The 20,140-nt window shown below is 42.3% G+C and overlaps 2 protein-coding genes and 1 long non-coding RNA gene across 4 annotated transcripts; 1 reads left to right on the top strand and 2 right to left on the bottom strand.

The window, feature by feature from the left end:
• Positions 1-2,194: 2,194 nt before the first annotated feature.
• Positions 2,195-19,298, top strand: LOC127611515 (GRIP and coiled-coil domain-containing protein 2). 2 transcript variants are annotated; one of them, XM_052082066.1, is made up of 24 exons: positions 2,195-2,412; positions 3,005-3,067; positions 3,192-3,276; positions 3,352-3,431; positions 3,515-3,619; positions 3,787-4,279; positions 5,240-7,083; positions 7,216-7,282; positions 7,551-7,630; positions 7,757-7,855; positions 9,018-9,137; positions 10,015-10,179; positions 10,788-10,892; positions 11,271-11,433; positions 11,873-11,973; positions 12,115-12,192; positions 12,273-12,410; positions 12,889-13,010; positions 13,166-13,342; positions 13,553-13,761; positions 14,950-15,165; positions 15,422-15,561; positions 17,638-17,839; positions 17,934-19,298. In XM_052082066.1, exons 1-24 carry the CDS (start codon positions 2,407-2,409, stop codon positions 18,005-18,007), a joined length of 4,932 nt encoding a protein of 1,643 aa, XP_051938026.1. In that variant the 5' UTR covers positions 2,195-2,406; the 3' UTR covers positions 18,008-19,298. The 2 variants fall into 2 exon arrangements, with proteins under 2 accessions (XP_051938026.1, XP_051938025.1); XM_052082065.1 differs by having other exon boundaries at positions 7,551-7,651.
• Positions 16,115-17,186, bottom strand: tmem223 (transmembrane protein 223). Its single transcript, XM_052082205.1, has one exon. It carries the CDS (start codon positions 16,994-16,996, stop codon positions 16,202-16,204), a length of 795 nt encoding a protein of 264 aa, XP_051938165.1. The 5' UTR covers positions 16,997-17,186; the 3' UTR covers positions 16,115-16,201.
• Positions 17,638-19,744, bottom strand: LOC127611570 (uncharacterized). The gene is made up of 2 exons (XR_007965375.1): positions 19,417-19,744; positions 17,638-18,037 (listed from the first exon to the last, which is right to left on the bottom strand). It is a non-coding gene; the product is annotated as an uncharacterized LOC127611570 (long non-coding RNA).
• Between the last annotated feature and the right edge of the window lie 396 nt (positions 19,745-20,140).

Below are 20,140 nucleotides of genomic sequence, written 5' to 3'. Positions count from 1 at the left end.
CCCCCGTCTCCCCCGGAACATGGGAAAAGCTCTGTCGGAGGTGGGAGTTGAAATTCCTTCTGACAGGGGATTCCGCCAGACGCTCCCAACAAACCCTCACAATACGTTTGGGTCTGCCAGGACGGACCGGCATCTTCCCCCACCATCGGAGCCTACTCACCACCAGGTGGTGATCAGTTGACAGCTCCGCCCCTCTCTTCACCCGAGTGTCCAGAACATGCGGCCGCAAATCCGATGACACGACCACAAGGTCGATCATCGAACTACGGCCTAGGGTGTCCTGGTGCCAAGTGCACATGTGGACACCCTTATGTTTGAACAAGGTGTTCGTTATGGACAGTCCGTGACGAGCACAGAAGTCCAATAACAAAACACCACTCGAGTTCTGATCGGGGGGGCCGTTCCTCCCAATCACGCCCCTCCAGGTCTCACTGTCATTGCCCACGTGAGCATTGAAGTCCCCCAGTAGAACAAGGGAGTCCCCAGCAGGAGTACTCTCCAGCACACCCTCCAAGGACTCCAAAAAGGGTGGGTATGCTGAGCTGCTGTTTGGTGCATATGCACAAACAACAGTCAGGACCCGTCCTCCCACCCGCAGGCGGAGGGATGCAACCCTCTCGTCCACCGGTGTGAACCCCAATGTACAGGCACTGAGCCGGGGGGCAATAAGTATGCCCACACCTGCTCTGCGCCTCTCACCGTGAGCAACTCCAGAGTGAAAGAGAGTCCAACCCCTCTCGAGAGGACTGGTACCAGAACCTAGGCTGTGTGTGGAGGCAAGTCCAACTATATCCAGTCGGGACTTCTCTGCCTCACACACCAGTTCGGGCTCCTTCCCTGCCAGAGAGGTGACATTCCATGTCCCAAGAGCTAGCTTCTGCAGCCGAGGATCGGAACGCCAGGGTCCCTGCCTTTGGCTGCCGCCCAGCTCGCATTGCACCCGACCCCTTTGACCCCTCCCACGGGTGGTGAGACCATGAGAAGGGGGACCCACGTTGTCTCTTCGGGCTGAGCCCGGCCGGGCCCCATGGGTGTAGGCCCGGCCACCAGGCGCTCGCCAACGAGCCCCACCTCCAGGGCTCGCTCCAGAGGGGGGCCCCGGTGACCCGCGTCCGGGCAAGGGAAACTGAGTACCATCGATTTTATTTTTCATAAGGGGCTTTTGTGAGTCGTGCTTTGTCTGGTCCCTCACCTAGGACCTGTTTGCCATGGGTGACCCTGCCAGGGGCATAAAGCCCCAGACAACTTAGCTCCTAGGATCATTGGGACACACAAACCCCTCCACCACGGTAAGGTGACGGCTCACGGAGAGGCAAACCATAATCAAACATAGCAATAGTTGAGTTGGAAGGACTTGGAGTTTGGAACTGGAGGGTCGTGGTGTCCAGGTCTCACTGCAGAATAAAATAAAATAAAATAAAATAAGGGCAGCCCGGTAGGCCAGTGGTTAGCACGTCGGCTTCACAGTGCAGAGGTACCGGGTTCGATTCCAGCTACGGCCTCCCTGTGTGGAGTTTGCATGTTCTCCCCGGGCCTGCGTGGGTTTTCTCCGGGTGCTCCGGTTTCCTCCCACATTCCAAAAATATGCATGGCAGGCTGATTGAACACTCTAAATTGTCCCTAGGTGTGAGTGTGAGCGTGGATGATTGTTCGTCTATGTGTGCCCTGCGATTGGCTGGCAACCGATTCAGGGTGTCCCCCGCCTACTGCCCGGAGACGGCTGGGATGATGCTCCAGCACCCCCCGCGACCCTAGTGAGGATCAAGCGGTACGGAAGATGAATGAATGAATGAATAAATAAATAAATAAATAAATAAATAAATAAATAAATAAATAAATAAATAAATAAAATAAAATAAAATAGCAACTAGTTAGAGGAGGACTGTTGCTCTGCTTCTTGACTCCTGCCTAGATGCCCTTAAGCAAGGCACAGACCAACCCCAGCCAGCTCAAGAGACGCAACGCTGGTAGCCCACCTTTGAGTGATTGAGTGAATAGAAATTCACACGGTAGTGTAAAAGTTTAATTTCAACATTGTTTTTTTCCATTATACGTGAGATGAAGCAGATAAGTAATATAAATGTATCCGTGTTAGTTGTGACAGACGACTCATAATTTTCAAAAGAAGCACATATATTTCGAAAACAACAGCCGCTCCGTTATTCGTCCTCGTGAGGGGTGTGACGAAGGACGTAGTGACGACACTCGTCTGACGACTACGGAAGTAATCCACGAACGCCATGGAGCGCTTCTAAAAACCAAAACATTGGCTTTTGTGTCGTTTAAAATCGGATTGAAATCGGACATTCTTGAATATACTTCATAAACCGTGTACGGTCATCTTTTCTGTGATCGCGGGGTGGCTACGAGGTGATTTCGACGATATTAAACAATTTATAGACTGAAATGGAGGTAAGTGAACGACTTAGAATTAGCTTTAGCGACATTCACTTACAACACCGGTGATAGAAATACTCAACAAGATCTTCAACCAAAGATACTCTTATCTGAGCGAATGCTACAATTGACGTGAAGCTGGATAACTTGGTCTCACTGCACACTTTCTGTCATTTGCTGCTTGTTCGTGTTGAAAGCCGAACTTGGAAAAACAAATCAGGTGATATAGTGAAGAAAAGCAGGTCTGATATTGAGACATTACAGATATTTCGTTTTTATTTTGGTGTATTACCATTATATATCTATATGAGTCATTCCAGAATTGGATGATTTTACATTTCACCCACCAGGTTATTAATAATGCGCATACAAAGTAATAAAACAGAGTTTGTGAGTAAATGTACTTGTCTTGAGACCTGATCTAAAAATAACCAAGAGAAAAGAATGCTTGAAAACAGTCTGAAATTCCTTCTATAATGCCATTTTTCTTTTGCCCCAGTGATCAAATTGAATGTACAATAAAACATTGAAAATAACATTTACATTTTGTTGTAAAATATCATTTGTTTCATTGCTGTTTCTTGTAACCGACATTGCTTTTTCATAGGACTCTGGTGGCACAGTAGCTGAATCTGTGGTTTCACCTCCAGCTGGTGTGCCCAAGTCAAAGGTTACTGTGCATTTGTAATGTGTTACACCCAAATACATTAAGCATTTTTTGTCCTAATGTGTGCAGACGATGATGCACTGATTTTGTTTAATGGCCTTGTTGCTTCTTCCTGCTCTACAACTAGCTGGACACATTGTCCAAAGATGATCTTATTAAATTTACAAAGAAGCAGATGGCTGCTTTCCAAAAGATGAAGAGCAGATGTGCAGGTGATCACATGCTTATTATTCTTGGGCTGGAGATAATGAGGCTCGAGCAGCATCTGACCTGATGTCTATTTCCAGATTTAGAGAAAGAAGTTGAAGGCCTTAAAGAACATTTCAAAAACATTACCAACATTTCAGATGACTCCTCATTAATACAGGTTTGAATGTTTTGTATCAGAAACTCATTAGTTTACACCTACCAATATTATATAATGAATGAATCTTGTACTGTATGTGACAGGAGTTGACTCAGCGGATGGATGTATTATTACTGGAGAAAGCAGAAACCCAGCAAAGCCTTGCATTATCTCGTAAAGAACTGGAGCGCACCAAGCATCTTGCAGAGGTCAACTGAAATGCCAAGTTTTTCATATTGCGGTTTTAAGACGGCATAATCTTAATGTGATGGAGTAATTTCTACTTGTTTTACATTTCTGCATCCATTTGTAAGATCAAAAGATTGGCCCAACCTGTGTAGAGCTGAATCCAACAGTCACACTTTGTGCTTTTCAGGATGATATGACAGAGCTCAGACGTGTCATAGAAGACAACAAAAGGACGATTGATGTTCTAAACACCAAAATTGAGGAATCCAACAGTAAACACCAAGAAGAAATCGCACATTTTCAGAAATTACTGAAAGAGCGAGTAGACAATAATAGGGAGATAGACAGTGAAAGAGCAAAATCGAATCTCACAGAGGAAAGCAGTGGGAAATGCCACCCAGAAGAGGACAAATCCTCCCTGGAAGTTCATCTTAAAACTCTACAAGCTGAATTAGAAGCAATCCAAGAGAAAAACCACAAAGAGATTGCTGAGTTGCAAGACAGCCACCAGACCGAGCTGACTGAAGCCCAACAAGAGATAGAGAACCTAAAAGAGGAGTTAACTCAGAGAAGTATTCAGCATGAGGAGGAGTTGAGGGCTTTGGAGGAGGACTGTGAGATTGAGAGGGAGCGTCTTCTGTTGCTCCAGGAAGAACTGACTGAGCAGCTGGCCCTCAAAGGTACACTAAATCTGACTTTCAATCTTTTGGTTTGCAGAGTTATTTGATTGGTTTTGTACGAGCAATTCCTCTTGAAACTGACCATGCAAATGTTTTGTGGCACGTTACCCACAGTTTAGCAGTGTTCAGCAGCTGACCTCTGCTCACTTTGTGGCCAAACTTAGAAGTGAGTCACCGGCGTGCAGACAAAAACTTTAAAAAGATGCTTAATGGCACATTGGAGAAATTGAAATAAATTTGCTCTCTGACAAGCCGAATTCAAATGCCATATAAGTTGTATGTCTTTGGCGTGCCATCTCAGAGCAAATTATTATTATTATTATTATTATTATGCTAATTTAAACACAAGTAATCCTGCATTTAAGAGAGGTTATTGAGAAGAGGAAATGTGTAACTGGGACTGAGGTGTCGGTTCAAATAAGTGTGAAAATTATACGTCCAACTTTGTATTTACATTGATATTTATGTATTTTATGTTCATTATACCCTTATATGGATGTGATTGCAAGGTATGTGTAGTATAAATATAAATAAATATATGATATACTAATGTATATCATATATTTATATTTCTATGTAAAATTGCTATGATATTTAGTGTTGTAAAATTAAATTAAATACCGGTACAATTAAATTAAAAAGGGGTAGTAGTTTATACTACTTCCTATCCCTTTTTCCGAACATCTGTACATGCTATGTTTTGTTGATATGTTGTAGTTACTTTTTCTTTTTATACATGTTCGAAAATAAAATATAATTCATTCATTCATTGAAGATAAATGCTTCTTATATTACGTAGAAGGCTGGAAAATTGCTGGCCAATTTCCAACTCCCCATTTCGTATTGGTACTTCACAGACAGGACCGTGAGTCGAGAGCAAAAGATGTGGAAAAACAAGGCTTAAAATGCCCGTGTGAAAGAAGCAAATGTTTCCAAATAACAGCACTTTGCTTTATCCAGATAGCTACCTCCAGGATGTCCAAGAAGAAGATGAAGAACCTGGTCGCAGTTCAGGGGTCGCCAAGATGCTGGCGCTGTCCGCATGCAGTAAGGCTGACTCCAGCCATGTTGATGGCGAGGTGACACAAGATGGAAGACTGAAAGCAGCCCTGGAAGACCTTAGTGCTCAAAACACCATGTTACAAGATGAGCTCACGCTGCTCAGTAATGTGAAGAGTGAGCTGGAGGCAGAGCTGGAGAGAATCAAGGATGAGTTCCAGATGGAGAAAGAGGAGATGGACTTCAAAATCAATGAGCTGCAGATGATTCGGGAGAGTGACCCAACAACAACAAGCCGCAATGACATGACTGTTGAGTCTGAAACAAATGCGTCATGTGACTCTAAGGAGCCACTCCAAGACCAAAATTCAGCGGAAGAGGATGCACAAGCGAAGCTCAGGTCCCATTGTGAGGCCTTGACGCAAGAGAGGGACTCCGCTCTGGCTGACTTCTACCACATAAAGGGGATACTGCAAAACCTGGAAACAGAACTAGGTCAGAAAACAAACGATTTTGTTCTCCAGTACAAAGCCATGAAGGACCAAGGGCCAAACGCTGTTAAAAACCACCAAGACAAGACAGAGCAACTCCGCCAAGAGAATGAAGAATTGTCAGCAAAAGTTGGAGAGATTACAGAGAAGAGAAATCTTCTAATGGAGACTGTGGGTGACCTAAAGATCAAACTTGAGAGTCACTCTGCTGGCGAGCAGAAACTCCAGTCCGCTGCAGAGAAACAAACAGCCTTAGCACAGGAGCTCAATGAGTCTGTAGAAAAGCTAACCAGGCAGAATGAAGAGATCCTCTCTCAACTGCAAATAAAAGAAAACATGACTGAAGATCTGAATGAGATGGTGAATACACTGACTGAGGCTCGAGACAGAACGCAAGCCCTGCTTCAGCTTCGAGAAGAGGAGATACAGAACCTAAAAAGTGAAAATGCTAAAGACACTGAGGGCCTGCTCGAGGAGAAGCAAGCAGCACAACTACTGAAGGAAGCGACAGAAAGGGAGTTGAATATGTTAAAAATGGAGAAGGAGAGTGAAATTCAGGTTTTAAAGGAGGAGAGGGATGAGATGGAGGCAAGCCTGAAAGAGGAAGTTAGCAGATTGAGGGAGGCTATATCCTCTTCAGAGATGACTATTAAAGACATCTCCTCAGAAAATGCTTGCCTACATAAAAAACTAGAAGGGACTTTAACTACACTTTCCCAAACCCAGAAAGAGCAAGAACTTTTGAACTCCAAGTTGGCCACCGTGGAAGCTCAACTGGAGCAACAGTCTTCCCAAAAAAGTGATCTTGAAGCAGCCGTGAATTCTCTGACAGAAGAAGCAGCACTCGCTCACAATATTGGGAGAGAACTTGAAGCTCAATGTGAAACACTAAAAAACACAAAGACAGAAGAAATGGCAGAACTCCAAGTACGCATAGAAGAGCTGGAAAAAGAGAGAACCCTGTTGAGGAGCAGTCTTGAAGAGGCTCGAGGAGAAAGACATTCAGAGGCGACGCCAAACGAGCTGCAGGCTTTGCAGCTGGAGAATCACATGCTGAGAGCCAACCTGGAGGAGACGGCGAAGGATACAGCAGGGCTGCTGAAAGACCTGAATGATATGAAGTCACTCAATGAGAAGATGTGTGCTGAGAATCAGATGTTACAAGAACAAATCAATCTGATATACCAAGAGAAGGAAGAAAAGGTACAAGCCAACATTGACGTTCTGGAGAGAGAACGTGCAGAATTCAAAGAACGGCTGATGGACAAGGACTCACAAATATCACAGTTAAGGGCTGGGATGGCTGCGCTGCAGGTCAGTGTAGATTCCTCATGTTCCCACTCTGTCTACTTTTATGAGGTCCATTTGAAGTAGGTTGGACAAAGGTTTTATGTTGTAATTGTCTTGGTATCTTCTTTTTCTCTGTTTACCCTGTTATTGTTTCAGGATTCTGCTGCAGAGTCTGCTTCTGAAGAAAATAAATACCGGTACATGGAAATTGCACAGAAAATAGGTATGGTCTTCTCTTTCAAGCCAACACTTTTTTTTAGCAGCCTTGGGCCTCTTTTCGTCCCATCGGTCGAGGCTTATGCAAAACCAAACACAATCGTCTTGTGTTTACCGCTTCTTTAACTTGGATACGCTTTTCATTTCTAATGGAAAAAAAACACAAGACACATGGGTTATGGTCTCCTTTTAGAGAAAAACACTGCTGTTGACAGATTTAGTGTCTTTCTTTGATTTTTGGAGCATTATTGTTTGACTACTGAGAACTCTTTCAGATGAATTGGAGAAGGACAACAAAGAGAAGGATGCGATGATTAACAAAATCAAGGCAGTGGCTGTCAAAGCAAAAAAAGAGCTGGACGCCACTAAAAAAGAGGTACAATGAATAATTTATATGACTTGAAGAAACTGAGGTAATCTCAGTTCAAAACGACATCACCAGTAATTGTTAAAATGTGTTTTGTACAATTTTCTTTTGCAGGTTGCAACCTTCAAGGAAGAAATAGCATCTCTAAAAGTAGAGCGAGAGAAATTGAACATCTCAATGAAGGACATCATCCATAGTGCTGAAAGCTACAAGGTGTTGTCTTAGGTTGCACAGGAAACTGCAAGGGCATCCTCCAACTCACATTCTGAATTATTTTTAATCAGTGATCCATCAGACCAGCAGCCATTTGCCTGTGACCAAATTTAATGTCCATGCGCCCATCATTATTAAGTTTTTAGATGGAGACTCCAATGAGCATTGAACAAGAATCATCATCTTAAATTCAAATGGCAAATAAACAATGCGCTGAAAATACACTTAATGAAAATTAAAAAGGGATTGATTTTAAGACTGGAATTCAGATGAACTATGATGCTTACAGATTACATTCTGATCTGCAGTGAAAGCAGAGAGCAGTAGGGGTAATGGAGAGAAGCAATAGTGAGACAGACTGGTGAGGGAGGAAAAGTGAGGCTGCAGGGAGGAAGAGCTAGCGACGGAGAAGGACTTCAGATACTTAATGGTCAGCAATCCAGCACAGTGGTGAGTGTGGGAAGGAGGTGAATAGCACATTCGATACAGCGGATTTAGGTGGCCTGGGCACATCCAGAGAGGAGATGGTGAGTGGATTGGTAGAAGGATGATGAGGATAGAGCTGCCAGGCAAGAGATCTAGAGGAAGACCTAAGAGCAATGTTGATAGATATAGTGAGGGGAGACATTGGGGCAATAGGTGTTCGAGAGGAGGATGCAGATGGAAAAAGATACAGTGGGGCAACTCCTGATGGGACAAGCCGAAAGCGAAAGAATATAAAACGGCATTGATTTTAAAAAATCATGTTAAATGTTTCTTTTTTTAATTTGAATTTCTAGGAATTAATCTCATGATGAAAATATTTTTGAAATCGTTTAATTTCTCGGAATTAATCTCATGATGAAAATAACATGCACCTGAATTAAACAGTCATGAGTGGCATAAAGCCATTTTATGCATTATGTTTGCGACTTGTGAGAAAAAACCCCCAAACATTTTCCATCTCAAACAAATTGAGTAATCCCAGCTGTCTCCATAACCTGCCCCCCTCCCTTCCTGACACTCCTTTCAGTCCAAACAAAATCACTGAGTCGCATCATGTCCCCAACTCAAACATATATGCGAGTAATATCTGAGATGCATATCATTTTCCTTCAAAGAGCTCTTCTGCCTGTGTCATGTTTTTGTATGTGAATGTGTGTGTGTGCGTATGCATGTTTAGAACCTGCAGATCGATTACGACAAACAGACGGAGCAACTGGATAAAGAGAGAGAGAATGTGCAGGCAGCAGAGCGACAGATCGCTGACCTGACCAAGCATCTCACCAGTACTGTCACACAGGTAACACAAATACACGTTAAATCACAAACATACACGTTCCTGTGGACAAATAACAAACCACCCACACGAGTAAGGAAGTGCTCCTTCATCCTGCTAACACTCCTCCGATACCACTCACATATGTCACTTTTTGCAGCCTATTTGCAGCCAGTGACACTTTGCCCAGTTGTGCTTTGCAGTGCGGCACTCACAAATGGCCTATCAGATTTGAGTGGGTGAGCCCGAGAGGATTTTGGTTTATGTTGACTGAATGCTCCTCTCGCCCAAAGTCATAACTGTCTGTTTGCAGTAAGAACCACAGGCAGGTAAATGGAGCACGGTAAAGCTTCCATCTGCCGCACGGCAGTGCATCGCCTTTTTCCAAAGAGCTGGTTTCTTTTTGCGTGCGCTCATTGGTCTCAAGGGTAGAAGGCAGACTGGAAGCCAGTCAGGGAATTTAGAGTACATCTGGACATCTCTGTTTACCAACCGGAGTGTCACTATTTGGCTGACAGATGATGAGTAGACGCCGGTTGCTGGTTCAGTGTTCCTTGCAGAGGGAGCCCACAGAGTCTGCTGCTGTCAGATTTGCATGAGCGATTTTCAAATGTGTAGATGGAGAAGAAATGCGCTCATTAGCATTTTGCATCTGAACCATTCAATTTGTTATTGTTTCTCAGCGTTTGGCATCTCAGTGGATTTCAGAAGATATATTTAAAAAACTGGAACATTTAACTGAATAAATAATCACCACGGTTCAATGCAAAAAAAAAAAAAGATTGACTGTAGACGTTTCCAAGAACACCAAAGATATGGTTATATATAGTTATAACAAACCTTTTAAAGTGGCATACATTTCATGATTTGGAGTATGTTTTGAGTATGTTTTGATTTCCAGGTCGACTTGATGAGCAGTGAGAAGGAAGACCTTGCGGCTGCTTTGGAAACCTCCAGGAGCATGGTGAAGCAGATAGAAGCTCAGATCCAAGATCTGCAAAAGCAGTCAGACAGGCTAGACAGAGACCTAGTGGCAGAGAAGGCAATGAAAGAACAAAAGATCAAGGTAGAAACCATGACCATGATTTGTGTTTCCCTGCCAAACATTTGTCACTTATATTGTTTGTTTAAATTTTCAGATGACGTTTGTTGAGGCACACAGTGCAATCAATTAAATGATACATGATAGACTCAATAATCAAGTGTTGATAATCACATTGTTGCAAATCTTTATTCCGTTTTCAAATTTAGGCCTTCTGCATAAAATCCATCCATACATTTTCTTAATTAAGAGCGTCTTCGCAAATACAATTTTCTCAAACACAATCTTACTCTTCTTCCATTACAAAATCTAATACAATGAATACCCACATAGCCGTGTGGTGTCCAGGAAATAGGTAGAAGTGAGTTGACGAATTTCATTTAGACATCGCTAGTACTTTACTCCCACCTTGTGGCATCTAAAGGAAATTACAAACATTGTTGGTCAAGGGCTTCAATTACTTGCTGATTTTCACTACATTACTGTATTCACCGTAGGGTTTGGTCCTTTGTCCCCTTGAACTGGATGCAGCCATGTACAGAATAATTATACACACTTAGTATTTGCTGAAGTTAATTGAAAAGAAAAATGATCAATGCACATGTACGGATAAAACTGTGTGTGTGTTTCAGGAGCTGTCAAGGGCCAAGAAGGATGTGGATGAGCTTAAAGCCCAGTTCAGCAAGCAGCAACAGCAGTCGCAGCACACTGCCCAGGAGCTGGAACAGCTACGCAAGGTCCAACAATTCACTCAGACGCACAGCTTTTTAGAACTCTGCTGTCTCTGAGGAGTTCTCCAGTCAAATGCAGTGACCGGTGATGGCCGGCCTGCAGCTACAGCGAGAGCACTCCAGAGAGAGAAAGAGAGCAAATGTTAGCCCTCAGTAAAGGAAAGTGCTCCTGCTTTTCCATTAGCTGAGACGTTGAGAGAACAGAAGTTTACACGAAGGCCGCCGGGAGGGCTGGCTTTTCAATGTGTCCTGTCGACATTGTTAGTGCTGCTGGGACGTGTAATGCTTAAACCGATGGCAGCACCACACCAGTGTAACATAAGTACCATCCATACAAAACATTTCAGTGATTATTTACCGTCTCTGCTTCTGTTCTCTGAGTAGGAGGCGCAGCAGAACTCTCTGTTAGACATGGAGATGGCCGACTATGAACGTCTGGTCAAAGAACTCAACGCCAAGCTTTCTGAAAAAGATGAATGTTGTGAGGTGTTAAAGGCTCAAATAACCAAATTGACTGAGAAGGAGGAGACGCTCAGGAAAGAAACTGGTATGTTTCATGCTTTCCACGTCATCAGTCATATTGATGATTCATGTTCTTCAATAATTTGGGACCTGTAGATGTCTCTTTCCTTCTCGCCCATTTCCTCTCGTGTTATAGTACTGTAATATAGCTATAAAAGGAGGGCAAGTCTGTTTTCCCTCGAAAATCACAGCATGTTATTTGTGGTTCAAGGGATCACAATATTTCTGTTCTATTCATATGAGATTTATTATACATCAATGTTTTGGTTGTATAGGTTAGGCTTGCGCTAAAGTAAAAGCAAGTATACTATGAAATGATAATGCAAACAAATCTGTGGCTTTATCACTTTCCGTGTTTCATGAAACAATGATAAGTAAACATGTGGACTCCACGTCTTTAGCATTGAACTTTTTTGTGACAGCTTTAGTCTGTTACCTTGTTATTTATCTTTTTATGTGACCAGAAACTTTGAAATCCCAGTTGAACCAAGAGGAAGAGAAAACGTCCAAAATCAAACAGCTACTGGTCAAATCTAAAAAAGAGCTGGCTGATGCCAAGAAGCAGGTCTGTTTGGATGCCACTTTTTGCGTCTGATGAATGCTAATAATGTAACCTTGCGTGGTTGTACTCTTTGTAAAGGACTTATTGTTGGGAATAGTAACTGAGAATGTGTTGTTACGTTTTTTGACGTTTTCACATAAACAGGAAAACTCCCTAGCACTGTTGCAGGCCTCGTTAAGAGGAGAGCTAGAGGCTAACCAGCAACAGTTAGAAAGCACCAAAGTAAGTCATCTATAATATCGCCATTTGGCAATTTACCTCCAAAATTAACACATTACGTTGTGTGTTTGTTTTCATGTGAGATCGAGGTGTGTGACTTGACCACTGAGCGGCATCATCTGCAGGACCAGCTCAGGTCTGCACTGGAACAACAGCAAAGGACCAGAAGCTCTCTACAGCAAAGGCTTGACAGCCTGCAACAGGAGAGAGATATTGCTAAGGTACAAACACATTCATTCAATTTAATTGAAACATTAGCTTTTAGTGTATTTTTTGATCCCCATCTTCAATTTCTACTGATCAACTCACTGGTTTCCACCTGCGCAGGAACAATATAGTATCCTGAAATTACTCCATGGGATGTTGTAATTTAATCTCTTACTTTACCACTTTATTACAAACAAACATTAAGATAAGAAAAGTGTTGATGACTTTGCACTGTTGCAAACTTGTTTTCATTACTTTAATCCACTTTTTATTATTATTGAACCAGAAACCATTTCATCCTTATCACCAATATGTAAATGTCTTTACGATTGACCCCCCCCCCCCCACACACACACACACATACACACTCTCACACGCTGAGACTCAAATTCACATCTCAACAGCAATGACCATGCTAACCAAAATGTTCTTGTGAAATCAATCAATTGACTTATTTACCACATATTTGTCCATTATATATGTTCTCTCTAGACTGAACTTGTGGCAACCGCTGAGGAGTTTGAGAGTTATAAGGTTCGGGTGCACAATGTGCTAAAACAGCAAAAGAGCAAGCTCAGTGGGCAGGGTGAAAGCGACGGCAGCAGGCTTGAAAGGTAAAAATGCTGGGAAAAAAAAGACCACAACCATAACATGGCCAGAACATCCTGACCATGGAACATCCTGCCACGAGATGCACATAGCATTTGTAATTTGTATGAAAGATGCCTCAGTTTGACGACTGACATGTATGTGTATACGGTTCTCCCAGAGAGCAGTTGTTGACTCAGGTCGACCAGCTGAAGTCCAGACTGGGAGAAAGCCAGCAGAATCTCCAAAGCAGCACTGCAGAGCTGCAGCAGCTCCAGACTGAACATGACACACTTTTAGAGCGACACAACAAAATCCTGCAGGAAAATATTAGCAAAGAGGCCGACCTCCGAGAGAGGTGAGCTCTTTTCAGTTATCTAATGGTAGAAGTTAACCATCTTTCATATGAATGTAATATAGAGTAAAACCATGTTGACGACCCAAGTACAGTCACACCCTGTTTCTGGTTTGCCCTTTCCCATACATTGACATAATGCGCTCAACCCGGCCGGCTACTCTGAATATACTAAAGCATTCTGTTATATTCCTGCACCCTCTCCTCTGCCAGACTGATGTCGCTGCAGTCTGAAAACGGGGACCTGCGGTCAGAGTTGGCGCAGGCTCAAGCTGATTCATCTTGCCAAATAGAGGCCCAGCGACAGACGCACAGGGAGCAGTTGAGGAAGCTGCAGGATGACCATCGTGCCACAGTTGAGACGCTGCAGGGTCAGCTGACACGTGTTGAGGAGCAGCTCTACAACCTGCAGAGTCAGAACAGTGAGTATGCTGGACCAATTTGAACCTGATCTATGATATTTATTCTTCACTGGTCTTATTTCCATTTCAATGTGTGGGGAAAGGATGTGCAAGAAAATACCTTGGATTACCGGTACTTGAAGTAATGTTTGCTCCAAAAACAATTTAAAAAATGTACTGAAAGTAGTGCTTAAAAAAATAAATGTATATCCCAGACAACAGGACAACCAAAACAGGACCATCTGCTGTAAAAGACAACACTGGTCCCAAAGAAATGATCATGGTTTTGAAGTTTTCTATCTTGTTAATTCCAAGAGAGAAATGATGCAAGAGAGAAGTACGGATGGCAGGTCGTCTGTGTGTTTATCGGCTAGAAGCTCATTCATCACTTCCCACACAGCTGCCGGGTGGAGTCAAACAGCAAACACACACCACAGCATGGGCTTGGAAAACGTCAGGTGTTGGTGACTGCTATGCTCCGATCCCGCCTCTCAGTGTGGCAAGCAGCTCACCGTGGCATCTGGACAGACGCATCATTAGTGGCTCGCACATGCATGCCAGGCTGTGAAAATGGGCCCAATGTTTGTGCAAACCAAAGTCATATTTCAGTCTTCCACCCTGTTAGAATTTTATAACAGCTCAATGATAAAAGGTTTATGTGATTTACTGGTACACAGCGTACAGACATCGTAATTCAGAGCTCATGAATATGCAAGCTAAATACCTTTCCTTATGCCTTTTTTTTCAAAGACCGTATCGCATCATTGATGTTTATATAATTCACTAGCCACAAGATTAGGTACCGTTAAAGATGACAATGTAGTGTGGATTGATATTTTTTTAGAGGTATTAAGACAAGACTGCTCTTGTGAGTGTTAAGCCTATACGGTAAATACCTTCTGCCTGCTCTGTACACATCCTTTTAGGTGGAGAGGGCAAGGCTTCGGTTTGCTGAGCTCGTCATCCTGCTTCATTTATCACAATAGTCACTGTTGTCCAGCAACTCTTAAACCCCCTCCTCCTACCCGGTGACAGTGTGGACCAGCTAAATTTGTGCCTGCTGCCCCCTTATGTTGTAATTACACAAAAAAAGAGAATGGAAATGACATCGAACAGAGAATCAATGGGATATATCTTTAAAAAAAACAATCTGGGAAAATTATGCTTTCCATCCATAAGTTAAAAATGTAATCCATGGCCACTCCTCAGGCTCTGTGTTGGTCCAGTCCAGCCGGAAGTCCCTTGATACTCAGCGCAGAACTACAGACCAAAATCAGGCAGGGTTGGGACAAGTGGCCTCAATTGACCTCCAGTCTATGGCCAGGGAGGAGTGTGAAGGTATGGAAACCACAGAGAATGAAAGCACCTCCCCTTCATCAATACTCTCTCTGGAGCACCTTCTTATGTCACCGGACCCCAAGCAAGGTGGGTTCAAACCATGACTTGCAGTTACAAATACGCTTTTCATTTCCAAAGCATTGTTTAACATTAGAAAGTTACACAGCTCAAAAGATGATTGGGACACCTGTTGGGAAAAAAAATGAAACTAAACGAAATAACTGGACGACAATGAAGTTCTCACGTGTGTTATGACAGCAGCCTCTTCTGGTGACTAAAAGCATCTAGTGGTTTATTTATTCATTTATTTATTTCGTTAATCTGTTTTGGGTTTGTTCTCCAGAGCCCTTCGTGTGGACTGTAGAGCCCACTAAAGACGAGCTTAGTCACAAGCTGAGTACAGCCACACGCAGTCTGGAGCACATGAACAGCCTCCTGCATGAAACTGAGGCTACCAATGCTAGATTGATGGAGCAGATCAATGTAAGTGATCATAGACTTGTACAATGCATGTTTTCACCTGTTATTGACTCACGATTAAAACAGCACTGACCCACAACGGGCAGAAAAGCAATCGTCCTTGGGAGATTGTAGAAAACAAATGAAAATGCTTGAGCAAGAGTAAGTTTCACATTCAAATTTTGATGGTCTGTTATGTTTAAAGCGATCGTCACTGTTGGGATAGCTGTTTCGTACATCACACCAGACACTAATGTTGTCATTCATCTGATTATCTGATTCCCATTCACATCCTTTACAAAGAGTAATATAACTTAAACACAAAAGAGCCCACACATTTTCACTACAAATAATATTGGTTTCCCAGTTGTGTTTTAATGCTCCTCCATTCATTAACCTGATGTCATCTTTCCAAAATTTAACGTCAAACTAAATTCTCTTGTATGTATAGGGAGCAGTGCCATTGATTAACTTTTGGAGAAAATAATTTTAAATAAGTAAATCACAATTACATTTGTACACAAAGGAAGCCAACACCTTGTTTGTTGTGTAGTAAATAAGCATTCCCATCCATGACTTAAGGCAATACAGTGACTCGTGTTTATTTGTAATTTTCACAGAAAGAGTAGGATCTTTACACCACTTTGCATGAATGTAAGTCAACTTATAGAGGACGATATGCCCCAGCAGTTACATCAAAAAGTTTAGCATTGTTTATAGTGCCATCTTTGTCCAGCAGAAAGTAGAACTTGTGTCCCTTGATTTTGAGGGGGATAAATGAGGGAGACTCCTGTCTGTGGGCGAGACAGGCGACCTGGGACAACGGGACCTTTATTCTCCGGCCGTGGCCCATACCCAGGGGTGACTGTGTGGTAACTGACACCATCGTTCCGCCTTGGTGCAAAACCACCTGGCTGACAGAGCGCCGACAAAACAGGATTCCCAGTCCCAGTATGCCCGCTCCTATTGTCACACATCCCAACGTGAACCCGTACCTCCAGCTGCTGGATCCCAGGTTCATATCAAAACTCCACATCCCAGCCAAAGCAGTGCTGGTGGGAGCTTTTCTTTTCTCCTGCTCCCGAGGGGTGCCGGTATCTCTCAGGCCGGTGTAGGCGAAGTGAGCCAGGTACGACCAGAAGATAAATTGGCCCCCGCAGAAGACAGCGAGGAGGCGGAAGAAGCCCGTTCTGTCGTGTTGGAACAGAGTGACGTCTCTGGAGGGCTTAGTGGAGGTGCAGAGGCCGCGGTGTGCATAAACACGTCTCGCCAATCCGGCAAAACAAATATGGGCAAGTCGGATAGACACGCCGCTGACTGGATGTTTTGACCCCAGTAACGCGTCTTTTTGCTGGACGGAGATCGGACGAAGCGGACATAGTGCGCCGCAAATTCGGAGTAAACTCATATTGTGTGATAAAAGATGTAATTGGTATATGACATCAAAATACAAAAGCATGTACAGATGACTAATCCGAAAAATACAGCTAGTTACCTCCGTTTAGCAAATCTAGTTTAGCAAATTTAGATTGTCTGACACGTCGGGCGCAGCCATTTTCTGTTATGACGTAATTGCGTGTAACTACGGCTACCGCCCTCGATCAAATACAGTACATTCCTTTTTTGGGGAGGACAACGCTTCAGAACAAACGTAAAATTAGCTATAAACGTCTGGATGTGAACCTAACTTGACTGTGAAGCTTTTAAATGCACGTCTATCATGGTTAATGGGTTAAATTTAAGTTCACCTGTCAGGGTTAATACACATGTTATGTTGAAATTGAAGTTGCACTCTAAAATTATAGCTAACCAATCCCTAACTGTGAGTAGTACCGTTTTATAAAACATCATCATCAAGCAAATCAACATACTGTATTTGGACACTTCAGCTATAGACTTCAGAACTATGTAATTAAACTCAGACAGTCAGTAAAGAAAGATAAAAAAATAAAAAAATAAATCGTGAAAGGTAACTATTATTGAAATATATTGTACCTAACCCACAAATATTTAATATGTATCATATTTCAGATAAGATTCCTGAGAGCTTGTGACTTGGTGAATATATAAAATGTTGGCTATATCTTTTAAATGTTGCAGCTGTTAAAGAGTGAAGTACGTCGGTTGGAGCGTAACCAGGAACGGGAGAAGAGCATGGCAAACCTGGAGTATCTAAAGAACGTTTTGCTGCAGTTCATCTTCCTGCGATCAGGCAGCGAGAGGCAGGCACTGCTTCCTGTCATTCACACAATGTTGCAACTCAGCCCAGATGAGAAAAGCAAACTGGCTGCAATTGCACAAGGTCTAGCAATACCCAAAATATGTGTAGTCTCTTGACAGGTAATAATACAGTATACAGACGGTCTGATGTTTGCTCTCTGCTGTGTGGTGTACAGGCGATGAAGAGGCGTCAGGAACTCGGGGCACAGGCTGGGGATCTTATCTTCACAGCTGGTCTGGGATCAGATAGACCAGTTCAGCACCAGCCAACAGCAGAGGTCTGGATACATGAACATATGACTTGAAGTCCAATAATTTGAAGGGCAAAATAGAGGTGACCAATGAATGTATATTGACAAATATTTTACAGCTCATGAAAACGAAAGTTGATTCCCTCCCGGTCAGACTTGATAGGAGAATAAGTTCCAAGTTGATAGATACAATGTATTCCTCTTGCAGTGACATTAATAATGGCAAAATACTGGATGTACAGCACTGTATTCATTATTCATAATGCAGCTAAGGTCTCTTCCAGGAGGTGGAGCTCATGAGGCATTATACAAACTGAATCTGTCTGCAGAGGATTTAATTTATTGTGTAGCCTTTTGCTTGAGATTTGGTTGTTTAGTTATTTTCTGGACACTGGTTCTGCCATCAATATTGTTAATGGGCCAATTCATTCTTCTGTGTGCACTCTTTACTCTCATTATGAGCTGCTTAATTTGGGCTACCCCATTGTATGTTATTTAAATGTATTCCAAATTTGATTTAAAAAACATTTGCCAGATTAAAATATGGTATTTGTTATGAGTCCAGTTAAAGGTGTCTTACATCATATTTTTATCTTACACTTAACCTCTCTTTCATTCCATTTACATTATATAACCTCAAAAGCGTTCTGCATTTAGTGTTTCAGTGTTCTTGATGAAGAATGAGGGAATAGTTTTGAGTCGTAATAGTAGTCTTAGTAATAAAATCAACTAGGAATGAACTGGGTTTGTTTTCATAGGCTCCCCTGACCAATATGGCCGACAGAAATTATTTGTTTGCTGATGAGTGATTTTGAAGGTGTTACTTTGGCTTTGAACTCTTAAAATTAGCATCTGTAAATTTCACCCATTAAGATGTGATTCATTGTTTCCTGTTTTTTCCTTATTGTGGAGTGATTTGACCTCTTGTTTATTTTTGCTGTTGTGCTTTATTGTATTAATCTTCATTTGTAACTTCATCCTGATCAGAGTTTAGACATAATGTGATTATTGGAATTGGTTTACTTTCTTCTCACATTGGCAGCTGATTGTGAGTCTTTTCGCATCAATGATTGTGAATTTTTAATCAGGGTTTCTTTTGTTGATATGGGTAGCATCATCTAGAATTGGCCAATTCAAGCAATTAAAAATGAGGGTATGTATAGAAGTGATTCAGCATAGCATGTTAATCATCTCAGTGTAAATTATACTTGCCTCTGTGCTTTGACTGGCAATATCACAAAAATTAAGTTCTGTACACAGATACAATAAACATTCAACGTTGAGCTTCCATTCTCTTGTTGCTCATTCAACCCTTCACAAGTAATACGTCTTAAAAACACATTCATGCAACAGCACGATGGTAAACCTTGATTTTAGTTTAGAATGAAATTGCCAATAATGAACTGACTTTAATGCTGCTGTGACCATTTATGTCCAATGTTTCTGGCTGTATATCTGGGTCAGCACCATGACGTTTCCAGTTCGATTTTAAAGTAGAGTTCTTGTGTTTCCAGGAATAACGGTCTGTTGCTGTCACAGAATATCCATTCCCTCCCATAGGCAGGAGGCGGGGTTCTAAGGATTTCCTTTTAAGGGAAAAAAGTGGCGCTTGTACCATAATGGTGCAACCACTGGAGGAAATAACAAAAGGCTTCTGTATCTGCTGAAGGAAAAACATGCGGCAATGATTTTGCTTCCTTTGAGACACGCTTGCTGTTATCGTGTTTGTCCGTCGACCTCCCCCCCCCCAACCCAAATTAGCATTTATCAATGTCTTTTTTGTGGTTCAAGCAAGTGACAATTAAGAGTATCCATAATCTCAATGTTGAAAAGAATTAGTAGGTGTGGTTCGAAAGTACCAAGGAAAAATAAAAGAACGCTACAGTATTGTCAGAGAGCCACTAAACTGGCCATAGTGTACATGATATTTTCTTTATAGGGAAAACAATGCCCCCGCTTTAACGTTAGTCAGTTACATTGAACACTTTGGCACCTAAATATTGTGCTGATTTCAGAGGACATAATATCGAGAAAAAAAGTATGAACGGAATCCGTTCAACGGATGGGTCGATTTTGGCAGAAAAAAATGTAATACAGCGGTGTAAATTTACTGATTGTAAAACATTGTATAA

This window comes from Hippocampus zosterae, chromosome 12 (assembly GCF_025434085.1).
Source record: "Hippocampus zosterae strain Florida chromosome 12, ASM2543408v3, whole genome shotgun sequence".
NCBI lineage: Eukaryota > Metazoa > Chordata > Actinopteri > Syngnathiformes > Syngnathidae > Hippocampus > Hippocampus zosterae.
Note: the sequence above shows the minus strand (reverse complement) of the source record. Positions and strands in the feature narration are given on the sequence as shown.